Source organism: Solea solea, chromosome 13, assembly GCF_958295425.1.
Source record: "Solea solea chromosome 13, fSolSol10.1, whole genome shotgun sequence".
NCBI lineage: Eukaryota > Metazoa > Chordata > Actinopteri > Pleuronectiformes > Soleidae > Solea > Solea solea.
The window spans coordinates 28,125,367-28,151,491 of NC_081146.1; the positions used below are offsets into that span (position 1 = coordinate 28,125,367).

The 26,125-nt window shown below is 42.6% G+C and overlaps 1 protein-coding gene across 11 annotated transcripts in view; it reads left to right on the forward strand.

Moving 5' to 3' along the window:
* The window catches only part of crppa (CDP-L-ribitol pyrophosphorylase A), a 76,407-nt gene that overhangs the window by 2,106 nt on the left and 48,176 nt on the right, over positions 1-26,125 (forward strand). For all 11 annotated transcript variants that reach the window (XR_009241945.1, XR_009241943.1, XR_009241946.1 and 8 more), the window contains exons 3-9: positions 3,676-3,825; positions 9,986-10,090; positions 11,373-11,418; positions 15,259-15,356; positions 20,472-20,549; positions 20,637-20,729; positions 25,885-26,019. Coding sequence is in view for 2 of the 11 variants with exons in the window: in XM_058646886.1 (XP_058502869.1) it covers positions 3,676-3,825; positions 9,986-10,090; positions 11,373-11,418; positions 15,259-15,356; positions 20,472-20,549; positions 20,637-20,729; positions 25,885-26,019 (705 nt within the window). In the remaining 9 variants the exon portion in view is untranslated. The remainder of the gene's footprint in view (positions 1-3,675; positions 3,826-9,985; positions 10,091-11,372; positions 11,419-15,258; positions 15,357-20,471; positions 20,550-20,636; positions 20,730-25,884; positions 26,020-26,125) is intronic.

The following is a 26,125-nucleotide window of genomic DNA, read 5'->3' on the forward strand; positions in this document are numbered from 1 at the left end:
CTCTTGTCACATCACATGTCGACCACTGCAATGCTCTCCTCAGTGGTTTATCTCACAGATCCCTCCATAAACGTGAACTGCTTCAGAACTTAGAAATTCTGACTTCCTCTGACGACAGCTGGAATGCACCGTGAGACATGAAGGCGCCTCTCAGTGAAAACATGGCGGCCAAATGGGAAAAGAGGGAAAAGATATTTTAGTCACGTCAACAACAAACGAGGCTCGCCTAATAAAATCTACGCCTAGTCCACAATATCTAAAGAATATTTTTGCCGCCATATCTCTGTTTGTTGGACTTTTCTGTCTGGAAATTGAAGTTTTTTTGACTTTTGTTAACTTCTCACTCTCCCACACCAAAGTCCATAGAGAAAATCTGTGATTTTAACATCACAGCACACACTGCTACCTCCGTCACAGCATGGCACAGTTCACTCCTCTGAGATTTTCAGGCCTGATTTGTAGGAAAAGCTTCAAAGCGTTCGTAAAATGTTAGAAAATGAGAATAATCACCGTTTCCCTCCAAAGCTGCCACTGGTGATTATGAATTGAAGATGCGTTACCTCCACGTATTGTTAACTTTTCCAGGAGCTAACGAGGGCAGGATGGTTCTATTTCCAGGAGCAGAGAGATTTTAATGCCTCGACAAATAGAGGAAACGACCCCGAATTGCCAGGGTTTCTTCATGCTTGGAGAGCGCCGAACATCTAATTAAATCTCAGCTGTAGCTCATACTTCATTTCTACTTCTGCTTTTAGCTAAAAACCAGACAAGGTCAATTACAGCGCAGAGCATAAACAGATCCATCACGCTCGGCAGCAGCTACAGGACCCGGAGTCCGAGCTTTTACCTGGTGGGACGACATGTGACTTTTATTTGTGCGTGCGGTGCAAACGTAAACAAACCACAACTCAGGAATCCATCAAAACCCACTTCTCCCTGCGGGTCCAGACCAAATAAGACAAGTCATTCTCGCCGACGGCCTCTCTGTCTTCTCGTAAACTGTTTGTCAGATTGACACGTCGCCTGTTGCCTCTCGGTGGTCGTGTTTATTTCATCAGTGACGAATGGAAAACATTTGAGGTTGAAGCTAAACTCGCAGATGAGTTTTCGTAATGATTAATGTGTGAGGCGTCAGCTGAGAGGAGGTCCAGGGATTTGACTGTGTGTAGTGCATAATGATTAAAAGTGTTCACATTAGGTTGATGCTGGTGAATTTCCATTGAAAAGAATCATATTTACAGGAGTTACCTGATAATTCTTACAACTTCCATTAAAATATAGGCTAGCTCCTTTACTTTTCAGTCCAATTTCACTTAAGGGAAACTTGGATTTGTAAGATAACTTTGGCGATTAAAACTTCTGATATCGATGGAAAATGTTCACATTGTCTTTAAAGGGGACATATTATGCAAAATCAACTTTTTAATCATTTTAATACTTATATTTGGGACTCTGGAGGCCCTACCAGTCGCCAAAGTGTGGAAAAAGAATACTCAGTCCTTTTTTCAAGTATAGGCGATAAAACACTCGATGTTGAATTCCCTGCGCATTATGACCACAGCATGCGCATTTCACCGCGAATGTTACCACCCCACCAGTAAGTTTACTTGGAGAGCTCCACCTTAGCTCCACCTTAGCTCCACCTTGTCCCTATAAAATGCCAGAGTGCAGGCGAGGGAGGAAGAGCGGTATTATGTCAACACGGAGGGACAAGTGTGCTGTTGGTGGCTGCACAGTGGAGCACAGTGTTTTACACAAACTTCCAGCCTCAGAGGATTTTATATATGAAGCTAATGTGTCGGATAAAGTCAGCAAACGTGTGTTCGTGTGTGCGCACCACTTCACATCAGACTGTGGCCAGCGGTCGCTGTATAGACTCAGTCTATATAGTCACATACAGCAGCAGTTTATGCAGCTCATAATGCGCAGGGAATTCAACATGGCGTGTTTTATCGCATATACTTACACTAAGGGGGACCAGGAAAAAAGGACTGAGTATTCTTTTTCCACACTTTGGCGACTGGTAGGGCCTCCAGAGTCCCAAACATAAGTATTAAAATGATTAAAAAGTTGATTTAGCATAATATGTCCCCTTTAAACATTCATTCATATGCACTTCTGTAATAGGTCCAAATGAACAAATGAAGGTATAGTGTGAAGAGAAGGCCCCGCCTCTTTTAATTTCATTAATATAAATATTTTTTTGGCAAAATGTAAAAATGAATTGATTCCAATGAGTTTTACAGATGTTTTTACTATGATCATGTGATTTATTTTGAGTAATATAATTGTGATGTGATATTTTAATGTAGGTCACACAGGTTGTGTGTGTGTGTGTGTTTGCTCTGGTCTTCATTATCTTGTGACAGAAATCCTGTCTCCACTGAGACGCAGCAGATTCATTCTGATTTTAACAGCATGTGTAACACACGGAACACATGTTTTGCTTTCCTTTCATTTGCGCGAGCAGTTTCTCCCGCACACACACACACACACACACACACACACACGCGCGCGCTCCTCGTCCACTTCCTGCTCCTGGGAATCTGTCTTTAATCAAAACCTGTTACAGAGAGATGAAACTATTATCATCTCAGAGATATCAATGATTCTGACTGAAGGCAGGAAGAGCGAGCGGTGTGTACGTACTCCAGCCGACCAAACACCAAGAAAAGGAAAGGTTTTCTCTGACGTGTGCATCTGTGGTCGATCCTCAGGATCCACTTGTCTTTTGTTATTTACATTAACAATGTTGCTCATAATGTCTTCCAGGCTCATTTCCATTTTTATGCAGATGACGTTGTCGTGTACACCTCAGCACTCACTCTCCAGATCTGGCTCGCTCTCTAAGTTGCAAACCAATTTTAATGCTCTGCAGTCGACTTTTTAATGATCTGAACTTGTTTTAAAATACTGTTTAAAAAACTCAAACTCAAAGACGAAGCCAAAGGACTTGAAAGCCAGGTTCACTGACTGAGAAGGTATCGCAGTACAAAAACCTCGGGTCTTTATTCTCTCCTCATATTCAGCATCAGATTGAAGCTGAGTTTTTATTTTAGAATGTTTGTGTTACTGTATACATCTGTACTTAAATACCGAGTCTGACTCTGACTCTGATTTGTTGCCTCCAACTTCACAGTGCACTAAAGGGTCATCACGCACTTTAAAGCCTGTACTCACCATTGCCTTTTACAAACCAGTGTTGGTTGGTTTGATTTGTCCTGGAAAGATGTGAGAAGTGGCTCATTTTTATTTAAATATATTTGAAATGGTCTGCTTCCATTACATCAACGGGTTTTTATTAGTCAAAAATAGTTTGTTTTTTATTGTCAGTTCCATTAAATGTGGAAAGATTCCCTGTGACTGGTGAACTGGTTTTCATGTCACTGGTTAATTAAAGGTTTAATAATAAGACTTGATCTCTGCGACTGAGCGCACTGCCACAACTGAATGTACCACACATGTGATGGTGGGAGGAAACACACGCAGACATGGGGAGAACATGCTCCACACAGAACGGTCCAGACCGGGAATCACACCCAACGTCTTCTTGTTGTGAGGCAACAATGCTAACCACTATCCCCAATGACAGGTATTTGAGAGCTGCGTTAGAGTGGACTCGTTTTGTTTTAAAAACACAAACATCAACATGTTCCTTGACTTTTCTTCACCCAGGCAGCGGGAGCGATCCGCCCTCTGGTGTCCACAGTAATAGCCACCACGCCAGAAGGTTACCTGGACCATTCTCTGGAGCGAACCAAGTACAGAGCCAGCGAGATGCCTCAGGGATTCACGTACGATGTCATCTCTCAGGCGTACCACAGGGTAAGCTGCTTCTGCCAGAACGACATTTCATCTCCGGTGGTGAAAAGAGACGTCACATTGACGTGATGTTTGCTTGTCATATGTGTGTGGTGGACACATAACTCCACCTGTGTGTGTGTGTGTGTGGTTTGTGGTTCCATTGAAGTGCATGAGGTCCTCTTGGGTTATTGTGATTGTTATTGTGATTGTCATAGCAGCACAACACAATAGCAACACAACACAATCTGCTGATAAGTTCCTTAAAAAACAAAGAAGGTAGAACAATAAACAAAGGTTAGCAATGAAGCATATCCAGCGTTTAGCAGTCTGTTTATCACGAGGAAAAAAAACCTGCTGTCTTTGAAAATGTGTGTTTTTCCTGGATTTTTTGTTGACCAATAAATGAGGAGTTTACAGCGTGTTGAGCAAATGGGAGCAGCTAACAAGGTGCACTCTCTATATATATATATATATATATATATATATATATATATATATATATATATATATATATATGTGTGTGTGTATGTACTGTGTATATATATATATATATATATATATATATATATATATACATATGATATGTTCACTGGCTGCCATTCCTGAGGAGAAACTGAAGTGTGTAAACCAGTGATTTTTAGCTCACAGGGAAACAGGAGCTGCTGGTCTACTGCTGTCCCGTGTGGTCAGTTTGTGTCACTGTGGTGAATCTGATTGGACAATTTCAATCCCTAAAATCCTAAAATAAATTGTTTGAACATATTCAGCGGATGATAAGTGCATCAACAACTCCATCTGTCATGAGGTACAATTGATTCTTTTCTCTATGGACTTTGGTGTGGGGACGTGAGTGATTTACAAAGCAAAACAAACTTCACTCTCCAGTAAGAAAAGGCTGTCGAAAGGCGATAGATACTGGAAATGCAGAGAATTAGAGCTTTGTGCTCATATACTTGTCATTATGGTCGAACCTCAGTGACTTCAGCTGAACGAGCGTCCATCACAGACGAGATTGACCAGCTGAAAGTGATCGTGGAAGAACTCACACGTTGAACATTTTTTGACAATTCTACAGCCATGAAATCAAAATAAATCATGATGGTCATAAGAGGGTTAAGCTGGCTCCTGACAACAGAGCCTGTTTTTATGTGAAAAGTGGAAAGAATTTCAGTCATAAATGTGTTGATTGGTCTCTGAAGGCAGAGGCTCGCTGCTAAGACCTAACATGAAACTGGACTCGCTGAAGTTGATCTTTGTTGATTTTTGTTGATTTTTGCAGACACTTTTTTAAGTTTGCTTTTTCCTCGACTCTGTCAGGGAGGAGAAGGAGGAGGGAGGAGGGAGGAGGAGGAGGAGGGAAAGTGTCAGGTTAGGACTGTAGGACATGTGCATGAAAACATTTGTAGCTTGACGTCCATTGAGAACTTAGGGCTGAGAAGACAAAGGTGGGAGACACTTTATCCAGCCCCCACTAACGGCTTTTGTACCGGGAGAAAATGCTAAATGTTAAATGACCTCAGGGCTGAGAGCATATTTCTCCTGTAATTTCTCTGTTCAGTCCCAGGGTCCCTGGAAGAAAAGACCCCTCTCTTTTATAGCTTGATAAAATATTAGCCAGGTATAATCTCAGGTGGCACGACTCCGTCTTTGTGGTCCAGACTGCATTTTAAACCAAAATGAGCTCATCGCTCCGATCCAAACCTCCATGTGATCTTCACAAACTGAGCTTTCCCAGCACAAATAAAATGTTCATTGCTACAACAATTACAAAGACATTTATCTTAATTACCGGATTAAATCAGGGCAATAAATCAGCATTAGCGTCATCTAGCGGTGATGACGTAACTGTGCTCGGAACAGTGAGGCTTCTCTGTTGATACTAAAACTTTGCTTTGTCTTTACTGCCGTGTCAAGGCGGATCAATCGGTATTTCTACATTTATGGTAGATCAAATTACTGTATAAAGGGAAAGTTAAAGTTTTCTGCTGACAGCCAGAGACATGTTGGCTCAGCAGGGACACAAGAAAAAACAGCTTTTAGCTTCTTAACAAAAGGCTTATCTAATCAAATATTCACCTGCTTAAGTCTACAATGATTCAAACAGCATGTGCGTCGCTTTTTCATCACCATTAAACAACATCTTTGAACTGGAAAGTGAAGTTTATGTCACTTTGTAAAACCAAGCTCTCCCCACACCAAAGTCCATAGAGAAAATGGGTGATTTTACACCACAGCACTCATGAGTTATTGATCCACTGCTGCCTTCACCTCTCAGTTCAAATGTGTGCTTTTTTAAATTTGACGCTCGAAATCTGTCATTTGGATTTATTTAAGTGGCACAAACTTACCAAATCAGGCAGCAGTAGAGCAGTAGGTCCCTTGTCCCTGTGAGCTAAAACACAGATTTTCTCTTCGGGCTTTGGTAAGCGATTTACAAACTTCAGTTTCCGGCTGGAAAAATGTGCCTGCAAACATATTCTTCAGGTATTGTAGACTTTTTACAAGGTGAGCCTTTTGTTAAGTGGCTTAAATCGGTTTTTCCTTGTGTTCCTGGTGGCAGACATGTTTTCACTGAGAGTTTCCCTCTTTTAGGGAGGTATATTGTAAGGAATTATAATAAGGAATATTGTGTTTTATTAATCCTATCTGGTATTTACTTTATTTACTTTCTTCCTGATTCAAATAATGCACCCAACCTCCCCATGGGGATTAATAATATATTCTGATTCTGATTTCCCAGGATGGTGTTCAGCTCAAAACTCACTTTGCACTTTAATAATACCTCAACTAACCCTTTAAAGAATATATGGAGTGACAGGATCCCAGATAGATATAAGTATTTATATATATATTTGTAAAATAAAAAAATCCCTCCTTCAGTTATTATTTTTCAAATGTTGTGTGACCTGAAGAAAGCAAGCGTGCAGATTTTTCTGCCTTCACTCGGTGAGATAAGAGGGTTACAGATCCAAAGAAAACAGTCTGCTGAGAAATGTGGTGATGGCAGCTTGGTGTGTCCAGCCGGTTTGTCTTCTGTGAAAACACTGCGTCTCTGATCCTGATGCAGACTGGATTACCAAATGCTCCAGATAAGTGAGATGTTTGAGGTCTTACACAAAGTTCATGTTTGGTTTAAAAAAAGAAAAAGTGATCAGAGAGGGCAGAGCAGGTCACAATGTGTAATTTGACTGAGTTTACTGATAATTTATAAGGTAATTTATTGTTTTCTTCTGCTATTTTTGTTCACCTGGGCACAGATTTTGACATTTATGTCGGTCCCTCCTTAAAAGTCTTGGTTCAATTTGGTTTTGGTCTCTTCTTGATCTCAGTCCCTAAAAGTCTCGTCCTATGTTGGTCTTGGTCATGACTTGGTCACAAGTCTTTGGTCTGTTGTTGGTCTTGGTAGACTCTGGTCTTGGCCATGACTTGGTCTCAGTTCCTGAAAGTCTTTGGTCTTATGTTGATTTTGGTAGACTCTGGTCTTGGCGATAACTTTGTCGCAGTTCCTGAAAGTCTTTGGTCTTATGTTGGTTTTAGTAGACCCTGGTCTTGGACATGACTTTGACGCAGTTCCTGGAAGTCTTTGGCATTGGTTGGTTTTGGTAGACTCTGGTCTTGGCCACGACTTTGACACAGTTCCTGAAAGTCTTTGGTCTTATGTTGGTTTTGGTAGACCCTGGTTTTGGCCATGACTTTGTCTCAGTTCCTGAAAGTCTTTGGTCTTATGTTGATTTTGGTAGACTCTGGTCTTGGCGATAACTTTGTCTCAGTTCCTGAAAGTCTTTGGTCTTATGTTGGTTTTGGTAGACCCTGGTCTTGGCCATGACTTTGACGCAGTTCCTGGAAGTCTTTGGCATTGGTTGGTTTTGGTAGACTCTGGTCTTGGCCACGAATTTGACACAGTTCCTGAAAGTCTTTGGTCTTATGTTGGTTTTGGTAGACCCTGGTCTTGGCCATGACTTTGTCTCAGTTCCTGAAAGTCTTTGGTCTTATGTTGGTTTTGGTAGACTCTCGTCTTGGTCACGACTTGGTCTCAGTTCCTGAAAGTCTTTGGTCTTATGTTGGTTTTGGCTATGATGTGGTCTCAGTTCCTGAAAGTTGTGTTCTTATACTACATCTTATGTTGAATCAACGATTTTTAGACTAAAACATTGAAATATGCTAATTCTGATATGTTCATGTACTCAAAACGGACGGAGCAACATAACGCAGACAAGTTAGCTTACCGTTTTTATACGATATGTTTGTAGTCGAGCTGTGATATGAAAACTGTTGCTGGCAAACTTGCATTTGACTTTTTTATCGCCATCTATTTTTGTAAAATGCTGCCACACTGTGACGTTTGTGACATGGATGTTAGAGGATGTCTGACTGTAGCTCAACATTAAATAAAACCACAACGTACTTTAATCTATCTGTCTCTTGTGGGTTGGGCTAATCCAAAATACTGAAAACAAGGGGGGTGTTCTCTGAAGACACGCTGTTACCTGTGGAACAGGGGTGCTCTGAAAACACCCCCATTAATACTTGGTATATTCCTCCAGATGAAATCAAATTAACCGAGACTGTATGAAATTAACACGGAAGAAAGTCGACTTATCAGAATCTGAGTCGAACCAGAATGTATGGACTCATAAATCGACCAGTCGACTGGGACTTTACTGCCGTAGTGCATATGTATTCACCCCCTTTGTTATGAAGCCCATAAAAAGCTCTGGTGCAACCAATTACATTCAGAAGTCACATAATTAGTGAAATGATGTCCACCTGTGTGCAATCTAAGTGTCACATGATCCGTCAGTACATAGACATGCCTTTTTTGAAAGGTCCCAGTGGCTGCAACACCTAAGCAAGAGGCACCACTTACCTGAACACTGAAGACCAAGGAACTCTCCAAACAAGTCAGGGACAATGTTGTTGAGAAGTCAATATCCAAATCTTTGATGATTCCGAGGAGCACCGTGAAATCTATCATAACCAAATGGAAAGAACATGGCACAACAGCAAACCTGCCAAGAGACGGCCGCCCACCAAAACTCACGGACTGGGCAAGGAGGGCATTAATCAGAGAGGCAGTACAGAGACCTGAGGTAACCCTGGAGGAGCTGCAGCATTCCACAGCAGAGACTGGAGGATCTGTACATTGGACGACAATAAGCCGTACGCTCCATAGAGGTGGGCTTTATGGCCAGAAGAAAGCCATTACTTTCAGCAAAAAACATAATGTCACGTTTTGAGTTTGTGAAAAGTCATCTGGGAGACAATGTATGGAGGAAGGTGCTCTGGTCTGATGAGACTAAAATTGAACTTTTCGGCCATCAAAGAAAACGCTATGTCTGGTGCAAACCCAACACATCACATCACCCAAAGAACAGCATCCCCACGGTGAAACATGGTGGTAGCAGCATCACGCTGCGGGGATGTTTTTCAGCAGCTGGGACTGGGAAACTGGTCAGAGTTGAGGGGAAGATGGATGGTGCTGAAAACCTGTACCACCTGTACCACTGTGCGTCATTTGAGGCTAGGACGGAGGTTCACCTTCCAGCAGGACAATGACCCCAAACACACTGCTAAAGCAACACTTGAGTGGTTTAAGGGGAAACATGTAAATGTGTTGGAATGGCCTAGTCAAAGCCCAGACCTCAGTCCAATAGAACATCTGTGGTCAGACTTAAAGATTGCTGTTCACAAGCACAAACAATCCAACTTGAAGGAGCTGGAGCAGTTTTGCAGTGGTAAGATGTGGCAAACTCGGAGAGACTTGGAGCTGTGATTGCTGCAGAAGATGGCTCTACAAAGTATTGACTTTAGGGGGGCAAATACTTATGCACATTGACTTTTTCTGTTATTTTGTTCTATTTGTTGTTTGCTTCACAATAAAAAACAAAAAAACATGTTCTGTAACTTAAATGATGCAAATCCTCAAACAATCCATGTTAATTCCAGGTTGTGAGGCAACAAAACATGAACAATGCCAAGGGAGGTGAATACTTCTGCAAGGCTCTCTATTTTGGTCTCAGTCTCCATTGTGTTGGTTTTGGACTTGGTAGACTCTGTTCTCAATTCCAAAAAGTTTTGGTCATACATTGGTCTTTGTACTCTCTGGTCTTGGTCTTCTGTTGTCACATGAAAGTCCAACAGTGGTCCACAGCCTCCCGTGTCCTCTGTGTCCTCTCCGCAGTGCACCGAGTCAGAGTTGGAGTTTGGCACCGAGTGTCTTCATCTGGCTCTGCAGTTCTGTGGCACCAACGCCAAGCTCATCGAGGGTCCGCCAACACTGTGGAAGGTGAGTCTGCCAGGAGTCTGGTTTAAGGATTGTGGATCTGGAGACACTTTAGCTCACACATCTGTATCCCCGCTACTTATTTATCTTGCAGGCACAAAGACAGCTAAGACCTCTATATTCCTACATGTAGAAATGAGCTAAAATATAAATGTTTTTCCTCGATCAAATCTTCATTTGTACAGAATCAAATCAAAAATCAAAAGAGTTTTTTCAAACGGTAACATTTAAAGAAGATTAAAAAGCAGAAACATTGTCCGTCATGACTCTCCGGGATAATCCACAGTGACAATAACTCTACGTTGATAAAGTCTACGACTCGTAAGAGTGCTGCTACTTTTTTATAGCCTCACCACCAACTATGGCATCAAAATGTCAACAAAGTGAACTTGAAAAGACTTCTGAGGTCCTGGTCTAGTGAAAAGATTCCTCAAAACACAAATTTCTGCACTGCAGATCAATGAAAAGCAAAGATTAAATAAGAGGTTTAAAAATAAATATCCTTTTGTGAAGCATAATCCCCTTTTTTCTTGAAAAGGTCCATTTCCTTGGTCCTGTTTTCTGTTAGACGTCTCGTGACACCTGGAACCGTTGATGTGGAGTAAGCAGGACACTGTCTCTCTGGGGACCACGTTTTGTTGTGTTCTCTAAATTAAATTCTCAGTGCTTTGAAGAGCATAAACAAAATTTGACTCATCTTTTTCGTATTTGGAAGGTCGGGATCTAAGGTCTGACATACTTGTGTTCTAAATTACAGTGTTTTTGTTTTGTTAAACGGATAGTTCAGGTTTTTTGAAGTGTGGTTGTATGAGCGACTTACACGTAGTAGTCGGGAAACCAGATTGAGACATGAAGGCTCGCTGTTATTAAAAACATGGCTGCCAGTGGGGACACAAGGAGAAACAGGTTTCAGCCACTTAACAATAGGCTGACCAAATAAAATGAACACCTGTGTAGGTCTTTATCATCAACTGGAAACTGAAGTCTGTGTTACTTTGTTAAACACTCACTCTCCCACACCAAAGTCCACAGAGAAGTCCAAATGTCTTATTTTGTGACTTCAGTTACAAAATATTATAATAATTATTATTGAGGTCAGATTGACCTCAGTGACACAAAGTGACCACACGAGGCGGCAGAGGACCAGCAGCTCCTGTGTCCCTGCCAGCTAAAGTCACTGATTTTCTCTATGAGCTTTGGTGTGGGAGAGTGAGTGCTTTACAAACTTTACAGTCAGTAAAAGGTGAGATCAACCTTTGACCTTTGTTATTGTTTTGCCCCCCAGGTGACCTACAAACGGGATCTGGCTGCTGCAGAATCCATCGTCAAAGGTGACTTTAATCTTTAGAAATGCACTTCTGACACGTCCTGACTGCACTGTGTACACTGCACACATGTTTTTGTCTTGTTTTGTGTGTGTGTGTGTGTGTGTGTGTGTGTGTGTTGGTGTGGAAGTGCAGAGCTGAATAGGTGACCATAATGAACCGAAATGGCTCCCGATCGGGTGTATTCAGACGTCGCAGACGACTCTCTTTGTCGCATTGTCGCGTCAGATACAGCCGTCTGTGAATTCTCTCTGTGAGCGAGTGAAGGAGCAGAATCACAGACGCTCAGTCCAGCTGCACCTGCACCAACAATGACCTGTTTGATGATGATTCACAGATGACGTCATTGTGTTTCAGTCCCAGGACCCGGGACCAAGGCGCTGCTGGGTTTGTCAGTGTGACACACAATGACTGATCAATTGTTGCAAAGCCAGTATTCTAGTCAGATTTCTGAGAGAAAAAAAATCAGAACGTGAGATTAAGGGCGCAATTCTAAGATTTAAGTTGGAATTCTCAGGATTCTGACTTTAATCTTAGAACTCTGAGAAAAAAACACTCACAAACTGGAAATGATGATGATGTTCGTTTGTCCACAATAAAAACAATTTAGTTTTAGTGATTTCTTTGTTTCAGAGAGCAAAGAAATCAGAAAATATTCACATTTAAGAAGCTGGAAAATAAAAGAAAGTAGAAAATATTCACATTTAAGAAGCTGAAAAATAACAAAGTAGAAAATATTCACATTTAAGAAGCTGAAAAATGACAGAAAGTAGAAAATATTTACATTAAAGAAACTGAAAAATTACAGAAAGTAGAAAATATTCACATTTAAGAAGCTGAAAAATGACAAAACAGAAAATATTCACATTTAAGAAGCTGAAAAATGACAAAACTGAAAATATTCACATTTAAGAAGCTGAAAAATGAAAGAAAGTAGAAAATATTCACATTTAAGAAGCTGAAAAATGACACAATAGAAAATATTCACATTTAAGAAGCTGAAAAATGACAAAACAGAAAATATTGACATTTAAGAAGCTGAAAAATGACACAAAGTGAAATTATGTAAAAAGAAAACAGTTGAACCGATAATTTGATTATCAATAGTAATCAATGGATTAGCGACGGATTAATTGAGTGATTCTTTTATAATCACATGCATTTTTGTGTGTATTTGCATCATTACCTCGTTAACAATCAGTTCAGCCACTGCTGAGAGCGCAGGGTTTGATTGTTTCCCTGAGCTACATTACATTACATTACATGTCATTTAGCAGACGCTTTTATCCAAAGCGACTTACAATAAGTGCATTTAAACATTTGGGTACAAATAAGAGCTAGAAGTAAGTAAGAGCTTCAAGTAAATCAAACTATGAAGTGCTAGTCATAAGTGCGATATATATATATATATATATATATATATTTTTTTTTTTAGTTTTTTTATTTTTTTTTAATTTTTTTATTTTTTTTTGTCGTCCTCGTTATCGTCTTAGTCGAGGTAGAGTCGGAAGAAATGTGTTTTTAGTCGGCGGCGGAAGATGTGGAGGCTTTCCGCTGTCCGGATGTCGATGGGGAGCTCGTTCCACCATTTGGGAGCGAGGACAGTGAACAGTCTCGAGTTCTGTAAATGCCTCTGCGATCCTCTCAGTGAGGGGGCAGCGAGCCGGTTTGCCGATGCAGAGCGAAGTGGGCGGGCTGGGGTGTAGGTTTTGATCATGTCCTGGATGTAGGCTGGACCGGATCCGTTTGTAGCATGGAACGCAAGCACTAGAGTCTTGAAGCGGATGCGAGCAGCTACAGGAAGCCAGTGAAGGGAGCGGAGGAGAGGTGTAGTGTGGGAGAATTTTGGTAAGTTGAAGACCAGTCGAGCTGCTGCATTCTGGATGAGTTGCAGGGGTCGTATGGCACACGCAGGGAGACCAGCCAGGAGGGAGTTGCAGTAATCCAAGCGTGAGATGACAAGAGCCTGGACCAGAACCTGTGCCGCCTTCTGGGTTAGAAGAGTCTGTGCTCTACGAAGCGGAACGGCACTTCCGTTGACTAGTTACGTAACTGGCGAATTTCACCACTCCTGTAAACAGCAGCGCCTGCTAGTCCGGGCACTACAGTCCGGGCACATCTGGTGACGTACTTTCAACCGTAGAACTACTCTCGTTGTAGCTGCTGAGCTCCGTACAACCGATACGCTCAACAGCTACAACGAGAGTAGTTCTTCTTCTTCTTCAATATTAAAGGTGACATAGAATGCTTGTATCACACATATATGTTAGTTATGGAGGTCTACTTACATATATTAACATGTTTTCATGGTTAAAAACCTCCTAATCGCTGCAAACGAGCCGATCAAAATATCTCCTCACTGACGCTCTCGTTAGCCGCGCTGTTTCAGACCAAAACCACACCCCCAGAACGTGGACTGCGTTGTGATTGGCCAGCCAACGAGAGCTTTCCCACTGTCCTGTGATTGGCCAGGTACCTGGAAGTGACGTAATAGATAGGCCAGCTCTCAGATACACAGCTCCCCCTCTGGCACGGTGGATGCTCTGCATCTCAGCAGCTACAACGAGAGTAGTTCTTCTTCTTCTGCGGTTGAATGTACGCAACCGGATGTGCCCGGACTAGTGCCAGCACCGGGAGGCGCTACGGTGGTGAGAGGAGTGGTGAGGATTTCTGATGACTAATCAAATTAAGGAAGTGCCGATCCACTTTGCAGAGCCCAGGAAAATAATACAACACTATTTTCTCAGCAGTGGCTGAAGTGTTGTTCTGAAACTTTAGGGTTTCATAAACGAGGTCATGACGCAGATACACACACACACACACACAAATGCAGCGTTAATTGGAGCTTCCGGTCTATGTGGGCTTTAAGCAGGACACAGCACCAAACTTCACCTAAAGGAAGGAGCAGTGCCAACAATACGTATATAACTGTCTTTGTGTGCTTGTTTTGTCGTTTAGCATTAGCGATAGCTGGCGACACGCTAAGCTACACACTACGCTCGTGTTTCATTTGCATGTGTGTTTATCATCTCGGTAATCACGACGTTATCCAAGCTCCAGGCGTCCTGCAGCAGTCTCACTGTCATAGTGTCTTCTGACACTGGCTCCGACTCCGGATCAAATGTGTAAGGGATTACGACATTACTCAATGTTTTGATCATTGCTGTGGGTGTGGTTTTGGTCTGAAACAGCACGGCTGATGAGAGCGTCAGTGATGAGACATTTACCCATGAAAACGACTTCAGGTTTGTAAGTACACCTCCATATCTCACATAGAAGTGAGATAGGACCATGCTATGGCCGCTTTAAAACAAGACAGAGAGAGGTGATGTCTGGAAAATGAAAAATTCCAACATCTCTGTCTCACCAAAGACTGACTTTTGTCCAAGATCCAGAGGACAATCACTTGTCCAGATGCAGAGCTGCTGCACATCAATGAAAGGGGACGCCATCATGGACGAAGACGCTCTTACAAGTTGTCCTCATCTCAAACTGCACATTCAGTCCTTGAATTTGAGGGAATTGGTCCTGGAAAGTCCTTGAATTTTATGTCAACCAAGGTGTGGGAACCCTGTGTATAATCCAGGATTTATGGCTGAGGGATTATTTGTCTGTATACTTTTCATATTACATCAACAATCAGACTTGAATGAATTTGCAAGAATTTAGCATGAGCACAAATCCCAAATGTAACGTTACTGAGAAACCTTCAGCACATTTATGCTGCGACTGTAACAAACAGTCCCATAAAGGACTCCATCAAAGTGCTTTGACTGCTTTTTCTCTGGAGTTTTCCCAGTGTGCTGTGTAAGTGAAGTGTTGATGTGAGTGTGCTCTCTCACACAGAGACTTTGTCACGGTCGGCCTGTGTTATCACCGGTGGATCATTGTGCGCTGAGACGCTGGCCAATGCCCTGCAGAAGGCGGCGGGAGCTGTGGACATGGTAAGAGCTGATTTAAGTCCTCCCTGTCCCCGTCCTTCTCTCCTTCTTTACCTCCAAACCTCCCGTTAGAAGCTCAGTGTGGATCCATGTGGGTGGCCCCGGCACTGAGACTGGCCATCTGCGCTCGGGGCCACTGATGGAGACCTCCACTCTGCTGCCTCCTCCTCCTCCTCCTCCTCGGCATCCAGCAGAGCAGATGGCAGTCATATTTCCTGTATCGTGGGAGTTTCTTTGATGGATGGAGTGTTTAGAGATGAGCTTGCCCCCCCCCCCCCCCCCCCCCCCCCCACACACACACACACACACACACTCCCAGTTTTCCCTACCCCTTTCACTCTCTTAAATCCTTGAATCCACATTGGATTCCCGTGTTGTTGCGAATTTCCCCCGTTCAATTTGTCAGATTGTTCTTTGAAGATGATGGAAAAAGTGTGAGGAGTGTGCAGACCACACAGATGTTCTTTTACCTTTTTAAAAGGAAAAATAAAGCATGTGTGTTTGACACTTAAAGCTGCGGTAGGCAACATTAAGAATAACCTTTCATTGTCTGTAAATGTTCTTCTGTTAATCACATCATTGTCTCACGGTTCACTCGACAGACTTTAGGGAACCAGGGATAAGAAATGCAAACAAGTACTGCCCTCAACATAACAACACTTCAGCTCCTCATGTAGATTAGGGTTACACACTTTGAGGGAAGTTTAGAGCATTAGAGGGCGCCTCCTATTGGCTGACTGACTGCATTATAGCATTCGTAACAACGGCCTACACTTTAAAAAAGGTACAAAAGCCTAAAAATATGGCAATTAACTCAAAACATGAGTCATGAAGTCATGAATTTACTCTCTGTGACTGAAAACATGGCATTTACCACGGGAAACACTTAACATTAGACTCACCTTATAATACTGATACCTGCTTATCTGTAGAACGTGTTTGCTGCTTTATGTCGCTCTTAGTCTGGAAACTCCTCAGCATTTCTTAGCTCACAGGGGCACAGGAGCTGCTGGTCCACTGCTGCCCCTTGTGGTCAGTTTGTGTCACTTGAGTAATTCCAGATAAAGGGATTTCAAACACAGAAGTCACAAAGTATCACATTTAAACTTAATGAAGGGAGAAGAAGTGGATCAGAAGTCATTAAAAAGGGTTAAGACGAGACACAGACTTCAGTTTCAGAGAAAACAGCAGATCTTCAGATGAATGACTCAAGTAAGTGTACACAGTGTGTGTGTGTATATATAGATCTATATATATAGTGTTATAGGCCACATCATGTCTATTTGCAGTAAATGAAAGGCTATAATGATAAAACAGCATCAAAGTTTGACCTGTGTGAGGATTTGAACGTCCGTCACCTGTTGCTCATCGTCACAGAAGAGAAATGACACACACACACACCGGGTTCTGTTTTCTGCTGTGATCTAAACAGTCCGTCCTCCTTTAAAGTCGCTCCAACTCCTCCGTCAGTCCGTGTCCATGGTGCAGGTCTCGCTCTCTGCTGCTGGACTGGGGCCCACAGATGGATCGGGCTCGGTGTCAGGCTTCCTCTTTGGATCTGCCCGGGCTCAGGTGGCTGCCGCGGTTGAGTGTGTTTTTCCGGTGCGTGTGTTTTGGAAGCAGATCCATACTTTACAGGGAGTGAGGGAGGAAGTGAGGGAGGGAGAGATGAAAAGCGAGTGGAAGGAGATGAACAACTGATATTGTCCCAGTGCTATAATATGAGTGTAATCCCATGATAAGAGCAGTCGGACTGCTTAATCTCAGCCGATGGTGTGTGTGTGTCAGTGTGACACATTGAAGTCTCTTTAAATCCAAGTTGACTCCTTTTAAAAAAGGAGCTTTTAGTTGTGAAATCCATACAAATGAATATATCAAGTTTATGAAAAGGTTTTTTTTTTTTGTATTTATAAATGTGTCCAGAAACCTTTCTTTGTGGAGTCTGCATGTTCTCCTTGTGTTGATGTGGATATATTAAAAGGTAATCTGAAGTTTTAGTTGCTTCGTAAATCGCTTTCTCTTCTGCACCAAAGTCCATTTTTAAATCACAGCACACAGGAGCTGTTGATCCACTGCTGCCTTCGTAAGTAACTTTAAAACGTCTTATTTTGTGAATTCTGTGTCTAAAAACGCTCAATTCTATTTAAGTGACACAAACTTAACAAACGAGACAGCAGTAGACCAGCAGCTATTGTGTCCCTGTGAGCTAAAATCACTGATTTTGGGATTTATGGGATTTGGCACAAGAGAATAAGAAGTTTACAAACTTCCATTTCTAGTCAGAAAATAATGTTTAAAGTTGAGACAAAGCACCAGAAATCTCCTCAAATCTAGCTCAGACTTAGGCAGGTGTATATTTACATGTAAAACAACCTGAACCATTACATTCAGGCTGAAGTTTTTTGTTATTGTTTTTTTTAGTTGCTGAAATAAGTACAAATATAATCACATGACTATAAGTGACACTTTTGAATAAAGACAAATACACCAGATTTTCATGTTTTAAAAGTAAAAAAAGATCTTATTGGCTTTAAATGCTTCTAATGAAGCTAGCTGATGCTGTCTTACATAATTAGAAGGCATCAGTTATTACAGACGTTTAGAACACACTTTCATCTATGTGAGTACATGAAATATGTCATTAAATCAGCCGCTCTTCTATCACTAACTTTTGTTTTCTGGTGATGTACGAGGACGTTGTCATGACAGTCGGACACGTTCATCACCGCAGTGAAGGTTTTCTGTGATGAATTTCAATCTACAAGAGAATCTGTTGTTTAGAGGGAAAATTAAACGTCTGTTTTAGTCACATTCATTTTAGATCAGAGGAGTTCCTTTTCTTCACCTCAGCCGAGGATGTTGTGTTTTCATTGGTGTGGGTTTGTCTATAAGTTTGTTCTTCTTTTAGCAACTTCCTGTCTGCAGGAGTTCTCTGTGATCATCCAAGTGTGTGAGAATCTACCCACTGATGACGTCACAAAAAAATAGATCATTTTCAAGAAATCCCCGTCTCTTATCAGGGACAAAACTGTGTTCGAGTGTGCAGGACACATTGAACAAGAACTAACACTCGTGGTATCCACTGAAATTCAGAATGTAGTTTTGTTTACTCTCCAGTAAGCCAGTTTTACTTTTCTCAAGAAACAAGACTGGTTCTGCATGCACAACATTCCCCCCCGGAACATTGTCGCCACAAAACGTTCCGATAGAATAGAAATACAAATTCTGCAAGATTATGAAAAAAGATGGAAGATATGCAGCATCTGCCTAGGCCGGTTGTGGTGAAAGGAAAAATGGTGGACAGAGGAGAGGTGGTGGACAGGAAAGTGAGACTCTTCTGGTGTTTTGTGAAATGATACACTCTAATTGTGGTGTAAAAGAGTGACATGACCATCAGAAATTGGTTGAGTTCAGGTGTGGGTGACCTTTCGTGACCTTTTGTGACCAGACCACTTCTATGGCGCTTTTCCATTATACACTTCTAGCACTACTCTGCTCGACTCTAAAGTACCTGCTGTTCTTTCACTTCCTGTTCTGACAAGGTTCAGCTGAGCCGATACTAAAATGTGACGTCAACAGATTGAAGGTCACTGATTGGTCAGAGAGTGTCGTCCCTGAAGAGTCATGAGCACGACGTCAAAGCCAACTATGTCCAACTGTAGATCAAAGTTAAAAAGACTTCAACATCCTACTTAGAGTTCCAAAATCTACTTATAGTTTCTGATTGTAAAGATTCAGTTACACCCAAAACAACCCAGACAGATTTCAAATTCATCCGCTGACTTTTGTGGACGTCCTCACAGAGCTCGCTGTTGTCGAGTCTCCGCTGCTTCTTGGCTCCTCTGTCTGTGTTTAAATTAAGAATTTTTCAATTTAAATAAACATTCCCACTTTGGGGATTTCATGGACACACTGGTTTACATCAAATCTACATTTCAGGCAGTGAAATAAATTATTTTTCCTCTTGAAGCCACAGTTTATCTTTCAGGACCAATTAACGCTCCGACATGTGTTTCCAATAACATTTCACATTTCCAATTACTGTGTTATTTTAAAGGTTATGACGACTGCTCGTCGACGCCAAACTCCAGACCTTGGATGTTCATTTTTGCGTTTCTCTCCTGTGAGTGTGTGTGTGTGTGTGTGTGTGTGTAATGGTAATTACAGACATGAAAACAAAGAAAGAAATGGACGTGTTGGACACCGCGGCCTCTCTGGACACAAAGTGGATGGAATGATGATTAGGACCCAAAATGTCCTGGTCCTTTTTTGTGCTTTTACGATTCTTGGCGGCACGACGGCCTTCAACTCAATTTGCAGAGTAATGAAATGGCAGTTGGCTTGTGTTTGATTGCTGATTCTTTATTTTTGCACATGGCAGAGTTTGTGTTGCCAGCTCAGACAACGAGCTCAGACACGTTTCTTTTATTTGGGCTCGAGCGTTGTCTGATGTGAAGGTCGCTCTGATTGTCTCTCTTTTTTGAACTGTAGGGCTGAAGAATATGACTTTTTTTACCCTTTCCTTTGCGTGATTTTAACAGAAATTCCCCTTGTGCTGCGTTCACGCTGGACACAACACAAATTTCCCACATTTTCCAACACAGAAATGGAAAATTTAAAAATTTGGATGATAAAAATAATAATCTGTGTGTGTGTGTGGACACACGGAGCTCTACGGCACAAGCACTGGGACAAAATTGTATTTGTAGAGCGCCAAATCATAACATACATGATCTCAGGTCTCTGTACACAGACAACATCATGGAGAGCAGAGAAACCCATCATTCACACAATGAGCAAACACTAGGCATCAGTGGAGAACCAGACTCACACATGTGCAGCATCTGCCTCGACTGGTTAGGGTGAAAGGAAAAAATGGGGGTCAGAGGAGAGGAGGGGTACAGAAAGGGGGGAGAGAAAGGACAAGAGGGAGGACAGGTAGAGATAGAAGAGAGAGACCAGGAGCAGATACACAACAACTGGATCAAGTTCTAAGTTTATACAGGACAGTTATTCAGTGATGACACAGTTGTAAGGGCGGCCTGAGGTGAAGGATATTCAGCTGCACCTTTAATGAACACAACATGAACGTCCTCTGCGTTTCTTTCTGTGTTTCAGACTCTGGACATCGTCCCAGATCTGACAGGAGACAGCGTCACGTATCTGTTAACGGAATGCAACTTTATCCAGGTTTCTGTAAGAAAAATCTGCTTCATCCAAACACAAATCTCCCAGAACATACTGAAGATAAGGTGAAGTTAATGTTGTGGTTTTGATATGCAGGTGAATCGCTGTTGTCTGACTGAACTGAAGACCTTACTGACGCATTTGGAGGAAGAGAATCGAGCTGTTCTTCAGCCACTGGTCGTTATTTGGGTGAGTTCAGTACACGTGAGCCAACATTATAGTTCTTCTTCATTTATTAACTGTTGTTGGTTCGTTTGGAGTTGTTGTAAAGATCAACAACCACCATGGATGACTTTAATATCGTGTGTTTTGTTCTAAACAGAAAAAATCACATGTTATTTATCTATTTAACACCGTGTTTTCAATAAAGCAACACAGGAAATGGCATTTAAATTGACTCTGTTTCACCAAAAGAACTTCAAATGTCTGGTCAGGTCTCTGCAGGATGTTTACTGCACTAATCTCTCACTAATGACCCATCTAAAGAAAATCCTCACTGCTTATAAATCGATGACATTTTAAGAATGTATTAACAGATTTATCTCTTTTTTTGTATTGTGTCACTTTGAAAACTCAAGCACCAAACTCCATAGAGAAAATGGTCATCACATCATCATCACAGCGCAGCAGCAGTTGTTGATCCTCTGTTGCCTCCATCAGAGTTCAAGTGTCTAATTTTTGAGTGTTTGAAAACCTTTGTTTGGATTTACTTCAGTGGCACAAACCTCAATATGAGTGAGTGAGTTTAAAACCTCCGGTTTCATGTTGAAAAAACCTGTTTTATGGCCAGAAAATGTATTCTTGTCTTATGACCATCATGATATTCTGTTCCACTGCATTTATTTAGATTTCATGGCTGTAGATTTGTCAGAAAATGTTCTTCTGCCCCTTTTTATCCAAGATAACTTTCACTTTCCATATCACTACCGGTGAATCTCGTTTGTGATTGGATGCTCGTTCCAAAGAAGTCTCGAGGTTCTACCTGAGAGCGACCTGAGTGGAAACATGGAGCGACCTGTTTTCTTCATTAGAGGATTTGACCTCTTTAAAAAACATGTGTGCCAAAACAACACGGCGACATGAGTAAAAATAAATGTGTATGATTTAATGAAGACTGGGGCCACACAGTCGTGTAGTGGTTAGCACTCTTGAAATCAGAAATCAGATCAGAAACCTTTAATTGTCATTGCACATGTACAACGAAATTATAGCAGCAACCGAGTGTCAAGTATGTAAAAAAGTACAGGTAATAAAAAAAGGAACAATGTTCAGTGCAAAGGATATAAAATAGATAAATAGGTAGTATGTACAGTGTTGTTACAGTATATGCACAGTGTGGTGTGTGTGTGTGTGTGTGTGTCAGTGTTTGTTTGTGTTCAGTGCAGTGATGGCTTGTGGGTAAAAGCTGTTTCTGCGTCTGTTTGTTCTAGTTTTGATGGACCTGTAGCGTCTGCCAGAGGGTAACAGGTCGAAGAGGTGATGTGCACGGTGGGAACTGTCTTCTGCAGCAGGAAGAGTAGATGTCTCTGAGGGAAGGGAGGGGGCATCCGATGATCCTCTGTGCTGTCTTGACCACTTGCTGTAGCCTCTTCCTTTCCGCCTCGGTGCAGTGGGAGAACCACACCGTGATGCAGTAGGTTAAGATGCTCTCGATGGTAGAGCGGTAGAAGGCCACCAGCAGCTTCTGGCAGATGTTACTTTTCCTGAGCACTCTCAGGAAGTGCAGACGCTGTTGTGCCTTCTTGATGACAGCTGAGGTGTTGGCAGACCAGGAAAGGTTTGCAGAGATCACGGTGCCCAGTAAGGTGAAGGTGTGGGTCCTCTCTACGCAGTCCTCGTGTATGTAGAGGGAAAGTGGATCTGACCTGTGATTCCTGAAGTCCAGGATGATTTCTTTTGTCTTCGTGGTGTTCAGAGACAGGTTGTTTACTGAGCACCACTCAGACAGTTTCTGGACCTCGTCCCTGTAGGCAGACTCATCTCCCCCCGTGATCAGTCCCACCACCGTCGTGTCGTCTGCGAACTTGATGATGGTATTACTGGAGTGGGTGGGTCTGCAGTCAGTGGTGTAGAGGGTGTAGAGCAGTGGACTCAGCACACACCCTTGTGGGGAGCCTGTGCTCAGTGTCCAGGTGGAGGAAAGGTGGTGACCTTTAGAGGCGTGTATGCAGGGGTGAGGTGCAGAGAGAGGTGGTCTGACTGGCCTAGGTGTGGGAGTTGTATGGCTCTGTATGCATGTTTAATGTTTGTATAAACATGATCTAAAACAACTTGTGTGTTGGTAGAATTTAGGCAGGACAGACTTAAGGTTTGCCTTGTTAAAGTCACCTGCAACAATGTGTACGCCGTTGGGATGAGACTGCTGTTGTTTGTTAATGGTGTCTGACAATAGCGAGAGAGCTATGCTAGTGTTAGCATCGGGTGGGATGTAAACAGCCGTGATCAGCGCGACTGTTAGCTCTCTGGGCAGGAAAAAAGGACGGGCTTTAATACAGATGAACTCTATGTCCGGGGAACAATGTGTATGCATGACTATGTTGCTTTTGGACCAGTCGTTGTTTACGTAAATGCACAGGCCACCACCTCTGCTCTTAGTCTCGGAGTCTTTGTTGCGGTCCCATCGGTGCATGGAGCGGCCTGCTAGCTACACGGCGGCATCGGGGATCAGCTGGTGAAGCCAGGTTTCAGATATGATGGAAACACAGCAGTCTCGAACATAGCGATTGTTCTCGGTGAGTAGTTACAGCTCGTCCTCGTCCATTTTGTGGATCAAGGATCGTGCGTTGGTGAGAAACATACTTGGGAGGGGAGGCTTGTGTGGGTTCCTCCTCAGTCTGGCTAGCAGTCCAGACCGGCAGCCTCGCTTCTGCTTCCTCTCTTTCCGCCGCCTTTGCCGCCTGCCGGCGCCGACAACAATCCATGGAGCTCCCGGTGTCCTTGCTATGGCGTGTGGGATGTCGTGAGATCGACTCGATTCGGGTTCAAACCAGAGACTTGGTGGTGGGACAATCATGTAGACGAGGCTGTGTTAGTGAACAGGGCTCGGTTCAAGGCAAGGAGGGTATTGAGTTGACGAGGCAACTAGGTGAAGTGGTCTTCAGTAACGGAAGGGGGAAGGTGAACCCTGGTCTTTGACTTAGTTCCCAGAAGGGTACTGTGGTGGGCACTGAGAAGTCTTGGTGTTGAGGAGTGGGCTGTGAAGCTGATCCAGGCCATGTTAACTGGAAACGTGGTGTGAAGACTAGCCGACAGCTGCCTCCCCCTGTGGCAGGATCATCTCATACTGGATTACTGCTGTTGCTGCTGCTGCTGCTGCTGCTGCTGTTGCTGTTGTTGTTGCTGCTGTTACTGCTGCTGCGGCTGTTGCTGCTGCTGCTGTTGCTGTTGTTGCTGCTGTTACTGCTGCTGTTGCTGCTGCTGCTGCTGCTGCTGCTGCTGCTGCTGTTGCTGTTGTTGTTGCTGCTGTTACTGCTGCTGCGGCTGTTGCTGCTGCTGCTGTTGCTGTTGTTGCTGCTGTTACTGCTGCTGTTGCTGCGGCTGCTGCTGTTGCTGTTGCTGTTGCTGCTGCTGTTGTTGCTGCTGTTACTGCTGCTGTTGCTGCTGCTGCTGCTGGTGTCTTATTATGTCTGGCAGGTTTGATCACATGGTTGTGATCAGTGGGAGGGGATGGAGTGGTTTGAAGTGTAGGTGGTATCCTCCGGGGCAGAGACGTAGACTGATTGATGGAGGTCACCGTTTCAAACAGTCTGTGAAAATGAGGTGTTACGGCCTCGGGGAAGGTGTTCAAAGACGGACGCCCCATGTTGTTGATATTACAACTTTCTGTTGAATGTTGTGTTGTTGCGCAAAATCTGTGATTTTTATCTGTTCCAGCCTCGGTGCACTGACAGTATATATTAAAAACACTCATTTTTGATTTAATAGCAGTTTAACAAGTCACTGCAACTCACAAAATGAGATGTTACACTAAAATGATGTGTCCAAAAACAAAAAAAACACAATCAAGGGACATTCAGTGATCATTTAAAGGCCATAAATGAGAGTAAAGTATTAACAGTGCACTTAAGTGTTACATTAGCCACTGAATAAAAAGCTCACCTCATAAAATCTACTCCTGCTGAAGTCTACAGTATCTTAAGAACATGTCCTGCTGCGTTTTCTTTGCTGACTGGAAACTTAAGTTTGTAATGTGCTCACGCTCGCTGCACCAAACTCCATAGAGAAAATCAGTGTTTTTAGGTCACAGGAACACAGCAGCTGCTGATCACCTGTTGCCTCTTTTGTTAAAGTTGTGACATTTAGGTAAATCTGAACTCCAAAAAGTCAATAAATAAAAAACACTTAAACTAGTTGTGGAAGTAGCAGTTGATGGAAAACAACCTTTGTCTGTGATGTAAAATCACTGATTTTCTCTATGGGCTTTGGTGCAGGGAGTGATTGGTTTACAGAGTGGAGCAAACTTCAGTTTTGATGGTGAGATAAAGTGACATATCATGGACTTTTCATCAGGTGAATCCTTTAATAAGTGGCTTAACTCTGTCCCCACTGACAGCCATGTTTTAGTCCATTTAATCTTCCTTGTGAATGGGCCAAGTGGCAATTTGGTGTTGTACTGGGAGTTTCTAACATGTTATAATGTGTAACTCAGTGAATATTATTGCTACCATGTGTACCTTCCTTGGCTTAAACTCAGTGGGAAAAAAGTTCCCACTGAAGTGATTGAAATTCTTCTTTTGTGCCAGTTTCTTCAAAGCTGCTAATGTGCTTCACAATCAATCTTCACCTGATGACAGTGGACATCTGAATGATATTCACTCATAAATGCTATGATTGCATTATTAGAGCAGATGTCCCGACACGTGTGAAATGATTTTCACTGCCCTTTTTTACACCTCTCACTGTCACAGAATGTGAGGATACATGACATAATAATAATAATAATAATAATAATAATAATAAATCTTAATTTAAGTGCGAGAAAGTCCGTGAGACGGTTATGGAAATCAGACTTGGGTTGTCATGGAGACGGTAGAGTAATGTGTCTGGATTATGCCGCTCTAATTGGAGAAAATAAACCCCCAAAGGCCTTTAAGGGTTTACAACAGAATAAGACGGTCATTCTATCCTCAGACAGGACCGTGTAGCAGCAAACCGCTGTTTACTTTCGGCACACGAGAGCTCACGCTTCAAACTGCCCCCGAACGCAACCTTAAATAAACAGTGCTATTCAGTTGCAACATGTTTAAACCATGGCTGGAACAATGAGCTGTAGTGGTTCCAAAAAAGGGGGCAGAATTGCACTTTTCTGGTAAAATAATCCCGGATGTTGGCTTTGTTTTGATAGGTTCATCTGAGCAGTTTGGAGGAGGAGCTGTCTGTCAGCGGGACGACGCCAGGACCGGCGGCAATTATGGACGTGGCCTCGGCAGCCAAGCTGAGAAACATTCTGCTCTATGGCGTCTGGCTCCATCAGTCAGAGGTGAGTGAGAGTGTGATTATTGAAGGACAATAGAATGAAATAGGACATGGATTAGATCTTCCAGCTGGAAGTCAATCGGAAAATGAGCTTCCTTCTTCTCACTTCT